The following is a 14462-nucleotide window of genomic DNA, read 5'->3' as shown; positions in this document are numbered from 1 at the left end:
TGGCCTCCCAGAGTGCTAGGATTATAGGCTTGAGCCATTGTGCCCCACCAGATTTTTTTTTTTTTAAATATAGGGTCTCCCGGCTCGGCACCCATAGCTCAGTGGTTGGGGCACCAGCCACATGCACCAGAGCTGGTGGGTTGGAACACAGGAGTTGTGGTAGGTGCCTATAGTCCCTCTTGCTTGAGGGGCTGAGAGACAAGAGAATTGCTTAAGCCCAAGAGTTTGAGGTTGCTGTCGCTGTGATGCCATGACACTATAGAGGGCAACACAGTAAGACTCCTTCTCAAAAAAAAAAAAAAATTACAGGGTCTCTTCTCTGTTGCGAAGGCTAGAGTACAGTGGCATCATATTAGCTCACTACAACCTCAAACTCCTGGGCTCAAATGATTATCCTACCTCAGCCTCCCAAGTAGCTGGGACTACAGGTGTATACCACCAGGCCTGGCCAATTTTTAAGAACAATTTTTTTTGTAGGAACAGAGTCTCACTATTATTCAGGCTGGTCTCCAACTCCTGGCCTCAAAAAATCCTCCAACCTTGGTATCCCAAAGTGTTAGGAAGCCACTGTGCCCAGCTTAAGACAGATTATTTTATTTTATTTTATTTTATTTATTTTGAGACAGAGTCTCACTTTGTGACCCTTAGTAAAGTGCCATAATGTCATAGCTCACAGCAACCTCAAACTCTTGGGCTCAAGAAATTCTCTTGCCTCAGCCTCCCAAGTAGCTGGGACTATAGGCACCTGCCACAATGCCCAGCTATTTTTTTTTTTTTTTTTTTTTAGAAGTGGCGTCTTGCTCTTGCTGGGGCTGGTCTCAAACCCATGAGCTCAGGTAATCCACCAGTCTCGGCCTCCAGAGTGCTATGATAATAGGCATGAGCCACTGCGCCCAGCCTAGAGACAGATTTATTTTAATAATTTTATCACATATTATAAGCATAGCCACTTCAGGGGTAGGGGAACAACTTGTCCAGAAAGTAAGGCTAAGATAGGCCTGTAGCCTGATCTATCACTGATATCTCACTTCTGTAAATCTGATAAAGGTGATAATATACAACTGCTTAAATCTGATCCTGTAAGTATCTGGACTAGTGAACAGAAAGCAAGAGTTAGATGATCAATTACACATTTTAGAAAGAGCCTTTTGGCAGAAGACAGCAGTGGGGAGTGCAGGCAGAAATGCACTAGTTAGCAAAAGTTATGAACTTTAACTGAAAGAGTAGGGAATAAATCAGCTATCTGAGGGTTACGTGGAAAAAGGAAGCATAGAGAAAGACATCCTGGTCTCTGGCTTCAAATAATGACAGTAAAGATAAGGAATGAAGCACAGAGGATCAGATTCACAAAGAAGAGTGGGCGTAAGAAAAAAGGATGGCTGCATTTCAATCTTAACAGCTTCAGATCACAAACTGTAAGCTAGGGTGAAAGCAGATTTGTGCAGCTCACAAAAGGATGAGGAGAGGCCTCTGAGCCTTGGAGGCCAGGAAAGGAAAGAGGAGCCAGGCTATATTTGAATCTTCTTTGAGATGAAGCCAAACATGCCAATGTCTGAACAGAATAACAATGTGGTCTGCGCTCTCTGCCTCTGCTGTCTGGTTATCAGGGCATAACTAATGAAATTTCAGTAGAACAATACAGCTACAGTCGCCACATTTTCAGACACTCTCGCTTTCTTTACCTTATTAAAACAAAAATATGAATATTATGCTCTACTTTTATATAAAATAAGGCAGTAAAACCAAGCTGTCTTGCATTTCTCATATGCATATATAAATTATAGCAAAAACCTACTCCTACAACTAAAAAAGTCTTACATTGTTTCTAAAAGAAATAAATACTAAATAAGCCTAGGACTGACTATGCTAAGGACTTTCTATATATTATCACTCATTGTAAACACCCTTCAAAGTAGTTACTATCTTTATTTTACAAGTGAGAAAATTGAGGCTGGGAAAGATGAAGTGACTGCCCAAGGTCACATAGCTAGTAAATGGGAGAGTTGAGATTCAACTCCAAGTTGAGTAACAAACCATGTTCAAATCCCAGTAGCTGACTACAAACTGTTCTAGAGGAAGAGGAAAACAAAATGCAAAATAATAAGGTCTCTATTCCCCCTTCTCAGAGCTAAGACAGCTAGCTACATGCTGTCATTAGCATTCCTTGTTACAATGGCCTGACATTTCTTGATTTTGCCTTTTAAACTATTCTCTCCAACCTAAAATGCCATCCTCTTTCCCCTTCCTCTCCAGATTCTACTAGTTCCTCAAATCCAACTCAAGTTCCTCATCATCTGAGAGGCCTTTCAGGCACATTCACCCCATCATACTCTCCCTCATTTAAATTTTATTCCAGTTACTGTCATAAGTCATTCAACCATCCATCCACCCGTGAAGCATATGTGTACTATGGCCAAGGTAATGTACTCTGCACTAAAAATTGTGCAAAAGAAACAGGAACATTGTGTTTCTAGGGACAGAAGACATAGAAAACTGCTATTCATTTCATATTAAAAAGGAGTGGATGTGTTTTAGACCTATGCTCAATCATTTGTTGTTTTGTGTATAAAACTGTTAGTGTGAATGGCTAGTTGCTTCAACATCACTGGAAATTTCTTTCTTTTTCTCTTTCTTTTGTCTTTCTTTCTTTTTCTTTTTCTTTCTTTTTTTTTTTTTTTAAAGAGATGAGGTTTGGCCTGGCACAGTGGCTCATACCTGTAATCCTAGCAATCTGGGAGGCTGAGGCAGGTGGATAGACTGAGCTCAGGAGTTCAACACCAGCCTGAGCAATAGTGAGATCCCATCTCTACTAAAAATAGAAAAACCTAGCCAGGTGTCATGGCAGGCACTAATAGTACCAGCTTCTTGGGAGGCTAAGGCAAGAGGATTGCTTGAGCCCAAGAGTTTGAGGTTGCTGTGAGCTATGATGACGCCATAACATTCTACCTAGGGCGGCAGAGTGAGACTGTGTGTCTCAAAGAAAAAAAGAAGAGAGAGAGATGAGGTCTTGCTCTGTCACCAAGGCTGGAGTTCAGTGATATAATCACAGGTCACTGCAGCCCCAGTCTCCTGGGCTTGTGATCCTTATGCCTAAGCCTCCCAGCTAATTTTTCTTCAGTCTATTATAGAGATGGGAGTCTCACTACATCACCAGGCTGGTCCTCAAGCAATCCTCCCACCTTGGCCTAACAAAGTGCTGGGATTATAGGCCAGAGCTACCATGGCTGGCCTAGGAATTTCTCATGTTTCTTTTATAGCCTTCTACTCATCCAAAAAAAAAAACTGGCTGAACTCCTCAAAGCACAGTGTTTCGTGTTATAAGGGATACAAATAGATAGAAGCCCCAATCACTGCCCTTCACCTAAAGAAATAAAACAAATATTCAGGTTGTGCATGGTCAAAAAAATTCCTGTAAGGCAGAACATATGATAAGTGTCTGATAAAACACAATAAACCTTCATAAATGTTATACATGTGGCAAGTGTTAAAACTGTAGAAAAGAAAATACATAACAGGTTTTCAAGGAAGGACTCAGGCTTCCCATGTATCTCAGTTGAGCCTTAGCTACCAACAGGACACTTAAAGGCCAAGATAGAAGACGATTACTAGGAAAGAAAGTCTCATATTTAAGAAATGTGACAACTGATCATTTTCTAACAAATAAAAAAGTTACTTCTATAAAGAGTAAATTTTGCTTCATCCTAGTAAGTTTAATATGTGAAAAATACTTTGATTAGTAATAAAACTACGAGGATAAATATTAAAAGGAAGATTTAGATCTACTATTATGAGTCTCCAATTCTTAGCAACCAGGTGTTTAAGAAAAATAGCAAGATCGCTTCTCGGCCTTTTGGCTAAGATCAAGTGAAAAATAGCAAGGACAGCTGGCAAGACTACAGAGTACTGAGATTACTCAAGTTTCAAAAACCCCAAATATCCTAAAGCTTTATTCACTATTTGTATTAAATACATAAATAACCTTTTCTAGTTATTTAATACTAAATAGCATGCTCTATTTCTGAAATTTCAGAAGGAGAAAAGAGATACTATTTAAATGCAAAACAGAAGCACAATTATCGATTTTAGTTTAACAAAGAACAAAAAGCAAACTTATATATCGCCAAGAGTTTCCTCTACTACCGCACTAGTGAACGTGAACTATTCATGAACATTAACCTCATTAAAAATGAAGTACAGTATTTAGGCTCCCATTTTTCACATTCATACTTAAAAGCACATAGTTTACTGTGCTCAATAAACAATTTTCTGATAAAATTTATTTCTAGACATAGCATTTCATGACACTAAAGTGTATTTATTTTGAGATTCCATATGCTAAGTCAAAACATATGTATAGTCATCTGATGATAGAGAATAAAATTCCAACATCAAACCACAAGGTGGGAAATTCATTCTCCTCAAATTATTTGGATCATCTCTTTTTCTCAGCCAGCTTGATGAAACAGGCTAATAAAGTGACTTTTTGTGAAGAGAGAAAATGAAGTTTTCCAATATGGCCAGTTAAACTCCTTAAGGATCCAATCCTTCCTTCCACAAATACCAACTACAAATTCTGGATAAAATCCAAAATAAAGTTTTTTGAAAACTAGAAGCAGCCTAAGTGACCATAAATAGAAAATGGCTAAGCAACCTAGGATGCATTCAAACAATAAAGTACAGCGAGCAATAAAAAAGAATGAACTGCTGATACATACAACAACACAGCTGAATGTCCAAACCAATACAGAGCAAAAGGAGTGTGACACAGAAAAATATATGTGATTTCTTTCATATGAAATTCTAAAAGGGCTGAATCCAATATATGGTGGAAAAAAACAAACCAGTGGTTGCATCGGGTATGTGTCACAGGCAACTGACTACAAAGGGACAAAAGGAACTTCCTGGATGTAATTTTCAGTTCTCTGAATAGGGTTTTAGTTTACACGAGTGTATATATTTGTCAAAACTCAGTGAAAGTACAGTTAAAATTTGTGCATTTTCTTTCTTTCTTTCTTTCTTGTTTTTTTCTGAGACGGAGCCTCAAGCTGTCGCCCTGGGTAGAGTGCTATGACATCACAGCTCACAGCAACCTCCAACTCCTGGACTCAAGCGATTCTCCTGCCTCTGCCTCCCAAGTAGTTGAGACCACAGGCGCCTGCCACAACGCCCGGCTATTTTTTTTTTTTTGGTTGCGGCCATCATTGCTGTTTGACAGGCCCAGGCTGGATTTGAACCTGCCAGCTTAGGTGTATGGGCTGGTGCCTTAGCCACCTGAGCCACAGGCGCCGAGCCAATTTGTGCATTTTCTCATATACAAATTTTACCTCAAAAGAAAAAAACATAAATGCTGAACTAGAGTTAATGATATGAATGCTAAGTATTCAGGGGGAAAGTGTACTAATCATGCAATTTGCTTTATTTATTATTATTTTTTTTTTTTGGAGAAAGAGTCTTACTATGTCGTCCTTGGTAGAATGCCATGGCGTCTCAGCTCACAGCAACCTCAAATTCTTGGGCTTAAGTGATTCTCTTGCCTCAGCCTCCCAAGTACCTGGGACTACAGGTGCCCGCCGAAATGCCCAATTATTTTTTTGTTGTAGTTGTCTATGTTGTTTGGCAGGCCCAGGCTGGATTCAAACTCCTCAGCTCTGATGTATGTGGCTGGCACCTTACCTGCTTGAGCTACAGGCATCAAGCCTATTTATATTGATTTTAAATGAATTTAGACATTAATAATTTAGTTCCTCAATTCCACTAGCCACATTTCAAGTGCTGAATACCCAGTGAGACTCTATCTCAAAGAAAAAGAATCTAGAGAGTCACAATTAGAACCTATTACCAACCCTTTGACAGAAGGACAAAGTACAGAGGCCAAAACCCAAAGGTGGTGTGGCAAAAGCTGGAACCACAGCACATGTCTAGAGTGGGAGTGGGAAGACAAGGGTGAGAAGCAGCACCTGCTGAATATACACTGTAACATAAAAAAAAAAAAGAAGAAGAAGAAAAGTGGGGGAAGAAGAAATACTCAGATTGCTCTATTCCTTTTACCTTTTAATCTCCTGCCAGCAGCTTCATGGTTGAACCCAGACAAAAGAAAGGGGACAAAGGAACCTGGCAAAAGCAGCCTAGACAAGTCACATGTCTATTAAAAAGGGCAGAGCCGGGGCGGCGCCTGTGGCTCAGTCGGTAAGGCGCCGGCCCCATATACCGAGGGTGGCGGGTTCAAACCCGGCCCCGGCCAAACTGCAACCAAAAAATAGTCGGGCGTTGTGGCGGGCGCCTGTAGTCCCAGCTACTCGGGAGGCTGAGGCAAGAGAATCGCTTAAGCCCAGGAGTTGGAGGTTGCTGTGAGCTGTGTGAGGCCACGGCACTCTACTGAGGGCCATAAAGTGAGACTCTGTCTCTACAAAAAAAAAAAAAAAAAAAAAGGGCAGAGCCAAGAAAGAAAGAGCAGTAAGTCTGCGATCAAACAAGCTAAGGCCTGGTGCAGGTGCCCTTCTGGCTGAGTCCTCACGCGGCAGGACCAAGGAAGCACTCAGGAGAGGAGTTGGAGGTTGCTGTGAGCTGTGTGAGGCCACGGCACTCTACCGAGGGCCATAAAGTGAGACTCTGTCTCTACAAAAAAAAAAAAAAAAAAAAGGGCAGAGCCAAGAAAGAAAGAGCAGTAAGTCTGTGATCAAACAAGCTAAGGCCTGGTGCAGGTGCCCTTCTGGCTGAGTCCTCACGCGGCAGGACCAAGGAAGCACTCAGGAGAGTGTTTTTTTTGTTTTTTGTTTTTTGTTTCCACAGGTGTCGCCCAGGAGTGTTTTACAAGGGCTCTAATCCCATTTATGAGCACTCTGTCCTTGTGACCTAATCACCTCCCAAAGATCTCTCCTCCAAAGAACATCACATTGGGGATTATGATTAAAATTCATCTCAAGTGGCAGCACCTGTGTCTCAGTGAGTAGGGCGCCAGCCCCATATAGCGAGGGTGGTGGGTTCAAACCCAGCTCAGGCCAAACTGCAACAAAAAATAGTCTGGCATTGTGGCAGGTGCCTGTAGTCCCAGCTACTTGGAAGGCTGAGGCAAGAGAATCACATAAGCCCAAGAGCTGGAGGTTGCTGTGAGCTATGACACCACAGCACTCTACCGAGGGTGACAGAGTGAGACTTTGTCTCTAAAAAAAAAATAAAAATAAAAATAAAATAAAATTCATCTCAAGGCCGGGCACAGTAGTTCATGCCTGTAATCTTAGCACTCTGGGAGGCTGAGGCGGATGGATTGCTGGAACTAACAAGTATGAGACCAGCCTGAGCAAAAGTGAGACCCCCATCTCTACTAAAAATAGAAAAACTGAGGCAAAAGGATGGCTTGACCCCATGGTTGCTGTGAGCAACGACGGCACAGCACTCTACCCAGGGTAATAGCTTGAGACTTTGTCTCAAAAATAAATAAATAAATAAAAAATAAAAATTCATCTCAGAATTTAAGGGGGATATAAACATTCAGCCTATAGTAGGTACACATTGAAAATTTAGGAGGAAAAAACCCACAAAAGGTTAATACTTAAAAAATGTCCAACCTCACCAGTAAATTAAATAAAATTGGAGCAATTGATATAAAAATAATATTAAATGAACAATAATAAATACCTTCAGTACTTAGTGCTGATAAAGGGTTTGGCCAAAACAGATGCACTCTTAGGGGAGGGAATTAATTTTCACAATATTTTCATAGAAGTTAGGACAATTTTGCAATTTTACATCAATAGCATTTTTTTTTTTTTTTTTTTTTGCAGTTTCTGGCTGGGGCTGGGTTTGAACCCACCACCTCCGGCATATGGGGCCGGCACCCTACTCCTTTGAGCCACAGGCGCCGCCCACATCAATAGTATTTTAAATGTTTTTACTTTTAGTGCATTTCCAGGAATAAATCCAAAGTCCAGAAAATGTGAAGCATGAAAAAAATTTTTAGAAACACAGATGTTCATTGCAGCTTTATAATAATTGAAAAAAAAATGGAAACAACTTTAATGTGCACTAGTACGTCAAAAGGTAAGTAAATCATTGCGCGCCCCCAACCCAAATGTTTAAGATCTGTAAACCTGGCGGCACCCATAGCCAAGTGGGTAGGGCTCCGTCACATACATCCAGGCAGGCGGTTGGAACCCAGCCTGGGCCAGCTAAACAACAATGATAACTGCAACCAAAAAAAATAGCCGGGCATTGTGGCGGGCGCCTGTAGTCCCAGCTACTTGGGAGGCTGAGGCAAGAGAATAGCTTAAGCCCAAGAGTTGGAAGTTGCTGTGAGCTGTGACGCCACTGCACTCTACAGAGACCGATAAAGTGAGACTGTCTCAAAAAAACAAAGAACTGTAAACCTGTCTCAACAGTGCTACTTTACCTGTTGCAAAAGTAAACCGCATTATTGGGATCCAACTCTATTGCCTGTGTGTAACAATCCACTGCAGCAGCATAATTTTCTTCTTTCATGTGGTTATTGCCTAAAATAAAGTAACCAATGTGGACAATAAGTATAATATACAGGAAAAATAAGAAGTGTAACATAAATTTTAATCATAGAAATACAATAATATGAAGGTTAGCCTCATGACTTTTCAGTCACACTGGTGATAAATTTTATATTATACTATAGAATTGATATTCTTTAGCTCACAGTGTATTTGAATCATTTTAACAATGCAAAATCTTATAAAACTAATGTCTGTATATCTTTAAAAATCCAGGCTTAAGTGATTAAATGCAACAATGATGACGACCTCATGGCAAAAGTGAATCTCTTCTCACCTTCCTCATCTTCATCTCTCTCCTCCCTTTTAGAGCTGCCCCGCCTGTTCCAGATGCAACACCCTCCCTACTCACCATCTCAATCTGGACCTGGTCTTCCACTCCTTCCCTGTCAAAACACACATCTGCTGAATACCAAGCTCTTGGAACTCTGCTGTGGGTAAGCTGGTAAAACTAATCATGATAACATATTATTGGCAGATAATACTTTTATGCATTATCCCTTCCAGAGATAGATTCTTTTTAAGAGGGGATTTGGGGAAGATTAATTTCTAGAAAGATAGAATTTCGGATACCATGGCCAGGCTACGAAGTACTAATTTTCAGGAAGGGTATCTGCAGATACATCTGGCAATGATTTAGCTACGTTAACAGGAGTCAGCAAAATAAGGGATTTCCAGTGACTATCTTTTGTATCCCATTAAAAGAAAAAGAAAAGTGTCCTGTGCACTTACAAGAACCAATATTCAAAATTGAAAGTATTAGTACATTGGAGGGAAGGACTCACATCACAAAGGCCTCTATAATTCCTTCCAACTTTCTGGAAATCAGAAGCTCTCCTATTAACCTTGTTCTCAATAGATCATTAACTACTTAATGGGAGGAAAAGAGTGTACATTTGCAGGAAACAAAAACAAGATTAAAAGAAAGTCAGACAGATAAAAGCATCGAAAATAATATTGACACTACTGCAAATTTGGGAATAAAAAATTACATAAACAGTGACTGTCAACAGTTTCTTTTGGGGGCTTAAAATGTTCCATAATTGATTACAGTGATGCTGCATAATTCTGTGAATATAATAGAAACCAATGAATTGCACACTTGAAAGGAGTAAATTGTATGGTATAGGAATTATATCTTAATAAATCATTTTTTTAAGAGAAAAAAATTTATTTAGATTTCCCTCCCACCAAAAGAGAAATCTAAGGCCTCTAAGGAAACTGACAGTATAACATACTTTTTTATGGGGGCGGCGCCTGTGGCTCAGTGAGTAGGGCGCCGTCCCCATATACCAAGGGTGGCGGGTTCAAACCCAGCCCCGGCCAAACTGCAATAAAAAAATAGCCAGGCGTTGTGGCGGGCGCCTGTAGTCCCAGCTGCTCGGGAGGCTGAGGCAGGAGAATCATGTAAGCCCAAGAGCTGGAGGCTGCTGTGAGCCGTGTGATGCCACAGCACTCTACCAAGGGCAGTAAAAAAGTGAGACTCTGTCTCTACAAAAAAAAAAAACATACTTTTTTATGATTAAGCAAAAAGTTAACTACATTAGCCTAGGTACTTAAATAGATTTCCATGTCAAACATTGTAATCATCCAGGATATTGAGATTTTGTTGTTCCTATTGGGCTTTATTGTTTGGGTAAGATTTTATGATTTTTTTTTTTTTACTTATTTTTTTAGAGACAGAGTCTTGCTCTGTCACCGAGGCTGTAGTACAGTGGGGCAACCATAGCTCACTGCAGCCACAAACTCCTGACCGCAAGTGATCCTCCTGCTTCAGCCTCCCAAATAGCCAGGTCTACGGGAATGTGCCACCACAGCCAGCCTATTTTTTTTCTATAGCCGAGGTCTTACTATGTTGCCCAGGCTGGTCTTGAACTCTTAGCCTCAAGTGATCCTCCCACCTTGACCTCCTAGCATTAGGATCACAGACATGACCCCTTTATGGTTATTATTATTAAAACTTTATTGTATATCTCTTCCTATAAATAAATGTGCAAATACAACAGTGTGTGTATATGTATACCACAATTAACTATGTTAGCTATAATTTAAGTTAGTGATAAAAAGCTTCAAGTCACAAAATAATATACAAAAATTCAGGACACAAAAATCTGTGAGAAAAGGAGACAAATGTAACAATGAAGCATGAGTATCACATTTTATAGCTCTGTGGTATTCTCCTATAAATTATTTCCCTCATTTCTCACAGCCCTATGAGATCCACCTATAATTCTATGACCTGTTGGGGAGTGAAATCCAGAAACTCTGCTTGATTTATTCTATGCTTACTGCAGCTCTTCAGAAGCAAAGTACGCAAAATATTTGAAAGCACTGTTCTTTCAGCCTTGATTAACACAGTCAGATAAACGCATCAAATAAATGGAACGTGTAGCCTGGAAAAAAACCCGATGCTTCACACTCTACAGTGGCTATTTGTCTTCACACAAATAGCAAAATCTGGACAAAAGACAATCACCTTGATTTTATACATGTCTGTCATGTATGTGACAGGTTCTAGTGAAAATAAGGAATACAAAGTTTCTAGTTAAGGGTAAAAGCAGTAAGTGATGGGCGGCGCCTGTGGCTCAGTGAGTAGGGCGCCAGCCCCATTTACCGAGGGTGGCGGGTTCAAACCCAGCCCTGGCCAAACTGCAACAAAAAAATAGCCGGGCGTTGTGGCGGGCGCCTGTAGTCCCAGCTGCTCTGGAGGCTGAGGCAAGAGAATCGCGTAAGCCCAAGACTTAGAGGTTGCTGTGAGCCGTGTGACGCCACGGCACTCTACCAAGGGCGGTACAGTGAGACTCTGTCTCTACAAAAAAATAAAAAATAAATTAAAAAAAAAAAAAGCAGCAAGTGATTCTGCCTCCCCACGCTGCTGCAGTGAGTCTCGCCTGTTAAGACACCCTACTCCTCGTTTTTCTAACATTCGTTATGTAAAAACAAACTACAGATAATGCAATCTCCCAAAGTTCCCTCACACAGAGGAGTAACCATGAGGGACAAAAATAATTTCAATTTGCCATTTACTCAACATTATTACTAGAGCTAAACCAAAAAAGCTCCCAAAGTAAAATGTTAGTAGAGCATACACTGCATCACTGAAGATTTCACACTCCACAAAAATCTGGGCAGGGAAAAAAAATCAGATCAAATTGTTCCGGTTAGAAATGAATGTATGAAAAATGCATTTGTATCTGGATGGTTTTAAATTTAAATTCTTTGAGGGATCTTGTAACTCGAATCTGGTTGCTCCTTTATTTTACATGTAATTGGTATCATTTCTTAGAGGATATAAAAATATTGAAAACTGAGACCAATCTATTTATTAGAAACACAGCACTTTATAAGGTAAGAAGATTATCACACAGCAGTGAAAAGAAATACAATGAAGTCAGTTTTACTTAGGATTACAAAATTATCTGTCTAGGTAAGTAAGTCATGGCCTAATAGTACCATGTAACATCATGCAGCTGTTACAAACAAGGACGTAGGTGTTTATTTATAGACCTAGAGAGATGACCAGACCCACGGAATAGGAAAAGCATTCTCTTTTCCACATCTACCTTTTTAAATACCAAGTAATTAAAACACACACACACACATACACAATTGCCTTCTTCAGGGTATGAACTAAAGAAAAGGCCAGAAAACAGTTCTACGTTTAGCTTTTGAACACACCATATTCCCCAATGACTTTCTGCATAATCACAGGACAGAGAATTTACTGGCTGTCAGTCACTACTAAAGATTAGGGCTATACCCAGCAGCTTTGCAGTACAAATCTTATAGGTCTGACCTGGCTGTCCGCTATAGCTTAAGGCAGCTGACATGACAGAAAAATTGAACACGGATCTTCAACAGTGACTTCCTTATTAACACCAAAATGCTTCAAAAGCCAGCTGTTCTAAAACGTAGTAATGCAGTAAGCAAATGTGATAGCTAATCAACAAGTACCACATACACGCATCAACAAATTTCAAAGAACAGCAACCACTAAATATATGAAAGTCAAAATAATACTGAAAACTCTTTTCCTCTCTTTGATTAAGCATAAGAAAAAATTTGGGATCCTGTAGTACAGTTAGCAAATACAGTTACAAGTAATTAGCCATGAAATTATTTGTTCTGTGAGTATTACTCACAAGAGCTCGGCTTCTCTTGAAGCCATACCCATCTCTTGAGGCTTTTCACTCATCACATTCATACTGTTTGATAAACACCACTAGATTTATGATAATTCATTCTTGGCAGTACAAACCAGAATCATACTGATTGACAGTTACTTTCTCCAGAGTTTCAGAAAGCTTTATTAAATAAGTAATTTTTGTATGAAATATTCACCTTCATCTTTTAATTGGTCAGCTTTTCCCACATCTTCAGGCACTGAGTTTGAGAGGGGCAGGACATCATTCTGAAATTAAATGAAAATTAATGCACTTCCCTTAGCTGCATGAAAGACTGATCCTAGGGTATTACAAAGGAATAATAAATTATCCACATTTTAAATCGTATGTAATCCCATGTCATGAAGTCCTCTCACCTACTTGTATTAGAAATATGAATATATGGAATTTTTCTAGAGGATACTAGGTGGCTGTGAATCAATTTTTTTAAAACGTACTTTCTCCATACCCATCATAAACAAAAAATGCAATCAGTATATAAAAAATCCAAATAGGGAGGTGCCTGTGGCTCAAAGGAGTAGGGCCCTGGCCCCATATGCTAGAGGGGGCGGGTTCAAACCCAGCCCCAGACAGCCAAAAACTGCAAAAGAAAAAAAAAAATCCGAATAAAAGCATGATCAACAAATATTATGTATTAGTGAAGTTTTTGGGTTTTTTTTTTTTTTTTTTTTTTTTTGTAGAGACAGAGTCTCACTTTATGGCCCTCCGTAGAGAGCCATGGCATCACGCAGCTCACAGCAACCTCTAACTCCTGGGCTTAAGCGATTCTCTTGCCTCAGCCTTGGGAGTACCTGGGACTACAGGCACCCGCCTCAACGCCAGGCTATTTTTTTGTTGCAGTCCGGCTGGGTCCAAGTTTGAACCTGCCACCCTCAGTATATGGGGCCGGTGCCATACTGACTGAGCCACAGGCGCCTCCAACTAGTGAAGTTTTTGAAACAAAATGTTTACTGTCCTATATAAGAGATACCCTGCTAAGTCAAAACCAAAGTTTACTAAAAAAAAATTTGTATCGTACTATTTAAATATGCTCACACAAACATACACACACAGATTAAATAACAAAGACTGGAAAGAAGTACACCAGAAGTAAAATTTTCAGTCTCTTCTTTCTTTTTTTTTTTTTAATTTGGCCGGGGCTGGGTTTGAACCCGCCACCTCCGGCATATGGGACCGGCACCCTACCCGCTGAGCCACAGGCGCCGCCCCAGTCTCTTCTTTCTATCTTTCCATATTATCCAAATTTTTTAAAATAATAAGCATATGTTAATTTTATTCTAAGATAAAAAATATATAAAAACTAGAATTCCTCTTTTTAGTACCTACTATCATTTTCAAACCTCTTGTGTACTAATGAGGTTCAAACCAAAGGTATTTATGAAAAGCTAATTGAAAATTCAGAAATATCTTGAGTGGCACTGGGAACACAATACACTTTTTTTTACTTTCAAACAACCTTTTTAAAATGACATTGCCTAGGGTGGCACCTGTGGCTCAGTAAGTAGGGCGCCGGCCCCATATAACGAGGGTGACGGGTTCAAACCCAGCCTCGGCCGAACTGCAACCAAAAAATAGCCAGGCGTTGTGGCGGGCGCCTATAGTCCCAGCTACTTGGGAGGCTGAGGCAAGAGAATCGCTTAAGCCCAGGAGTTGGAGGTTGCTGTGAGCTGTGTGAGGCCACGGCACTCTACTGAGGGCGATAAAGTGAGACTCTGCCTCTAAAATAAATAAATAAATAAATAAATCTTCCAACAAGCCTAGGCAA

The 14462-nt window shown here is 40.1% G+C and overlaps 1 protein-coding gene across 2 annotated transcripts in view; it reads right to left on the bottom strand.

Annotated features, from left to right (window-relative positions):
- Positions 1-14462, bottom strand: part of SGTB (small glutamine rich tetratricopeptide repeat co-chaperone beta) — a 45356-nt gene that overhangs the window by 18405 nt on the left and 12489 nt on the right. For both annotated transcript variants that reach the window (XM_053589776.1, XM_053589781.1), the window contains exons 4-5: positions 12855-12924; positions 8387-8486 (exon numbers count right to left, since the gene is read on the bottom strand). In XM_053589776.1, coding sequence (XP_053445751.1) covers positions 8387-8486; positions 12855-12924 — 170 coding nt within the window. The remainder of the gene's footprint in view (positions 1-8386; positions 8487-12854; positions 12925-14462) is intronic.

This window comes from Nycticebus coucang, chromosome 1 (genome assembly GCF_027406575.1).
Source record: "Nycticebus coucang isolate mNycCou1 chromosome 1, mNycCou1.pri, whole genome shotgun sequence".
Classification (NCBI taxonomy): Eukaryota; Metazoa; Chordata; class Mammalia; order Primates; family Lorisidae; genus Nycticebus; species Nycticebus coucang.
This window is presented reverse-complemented; position numbering and strand designations above follow the sequence as displayed.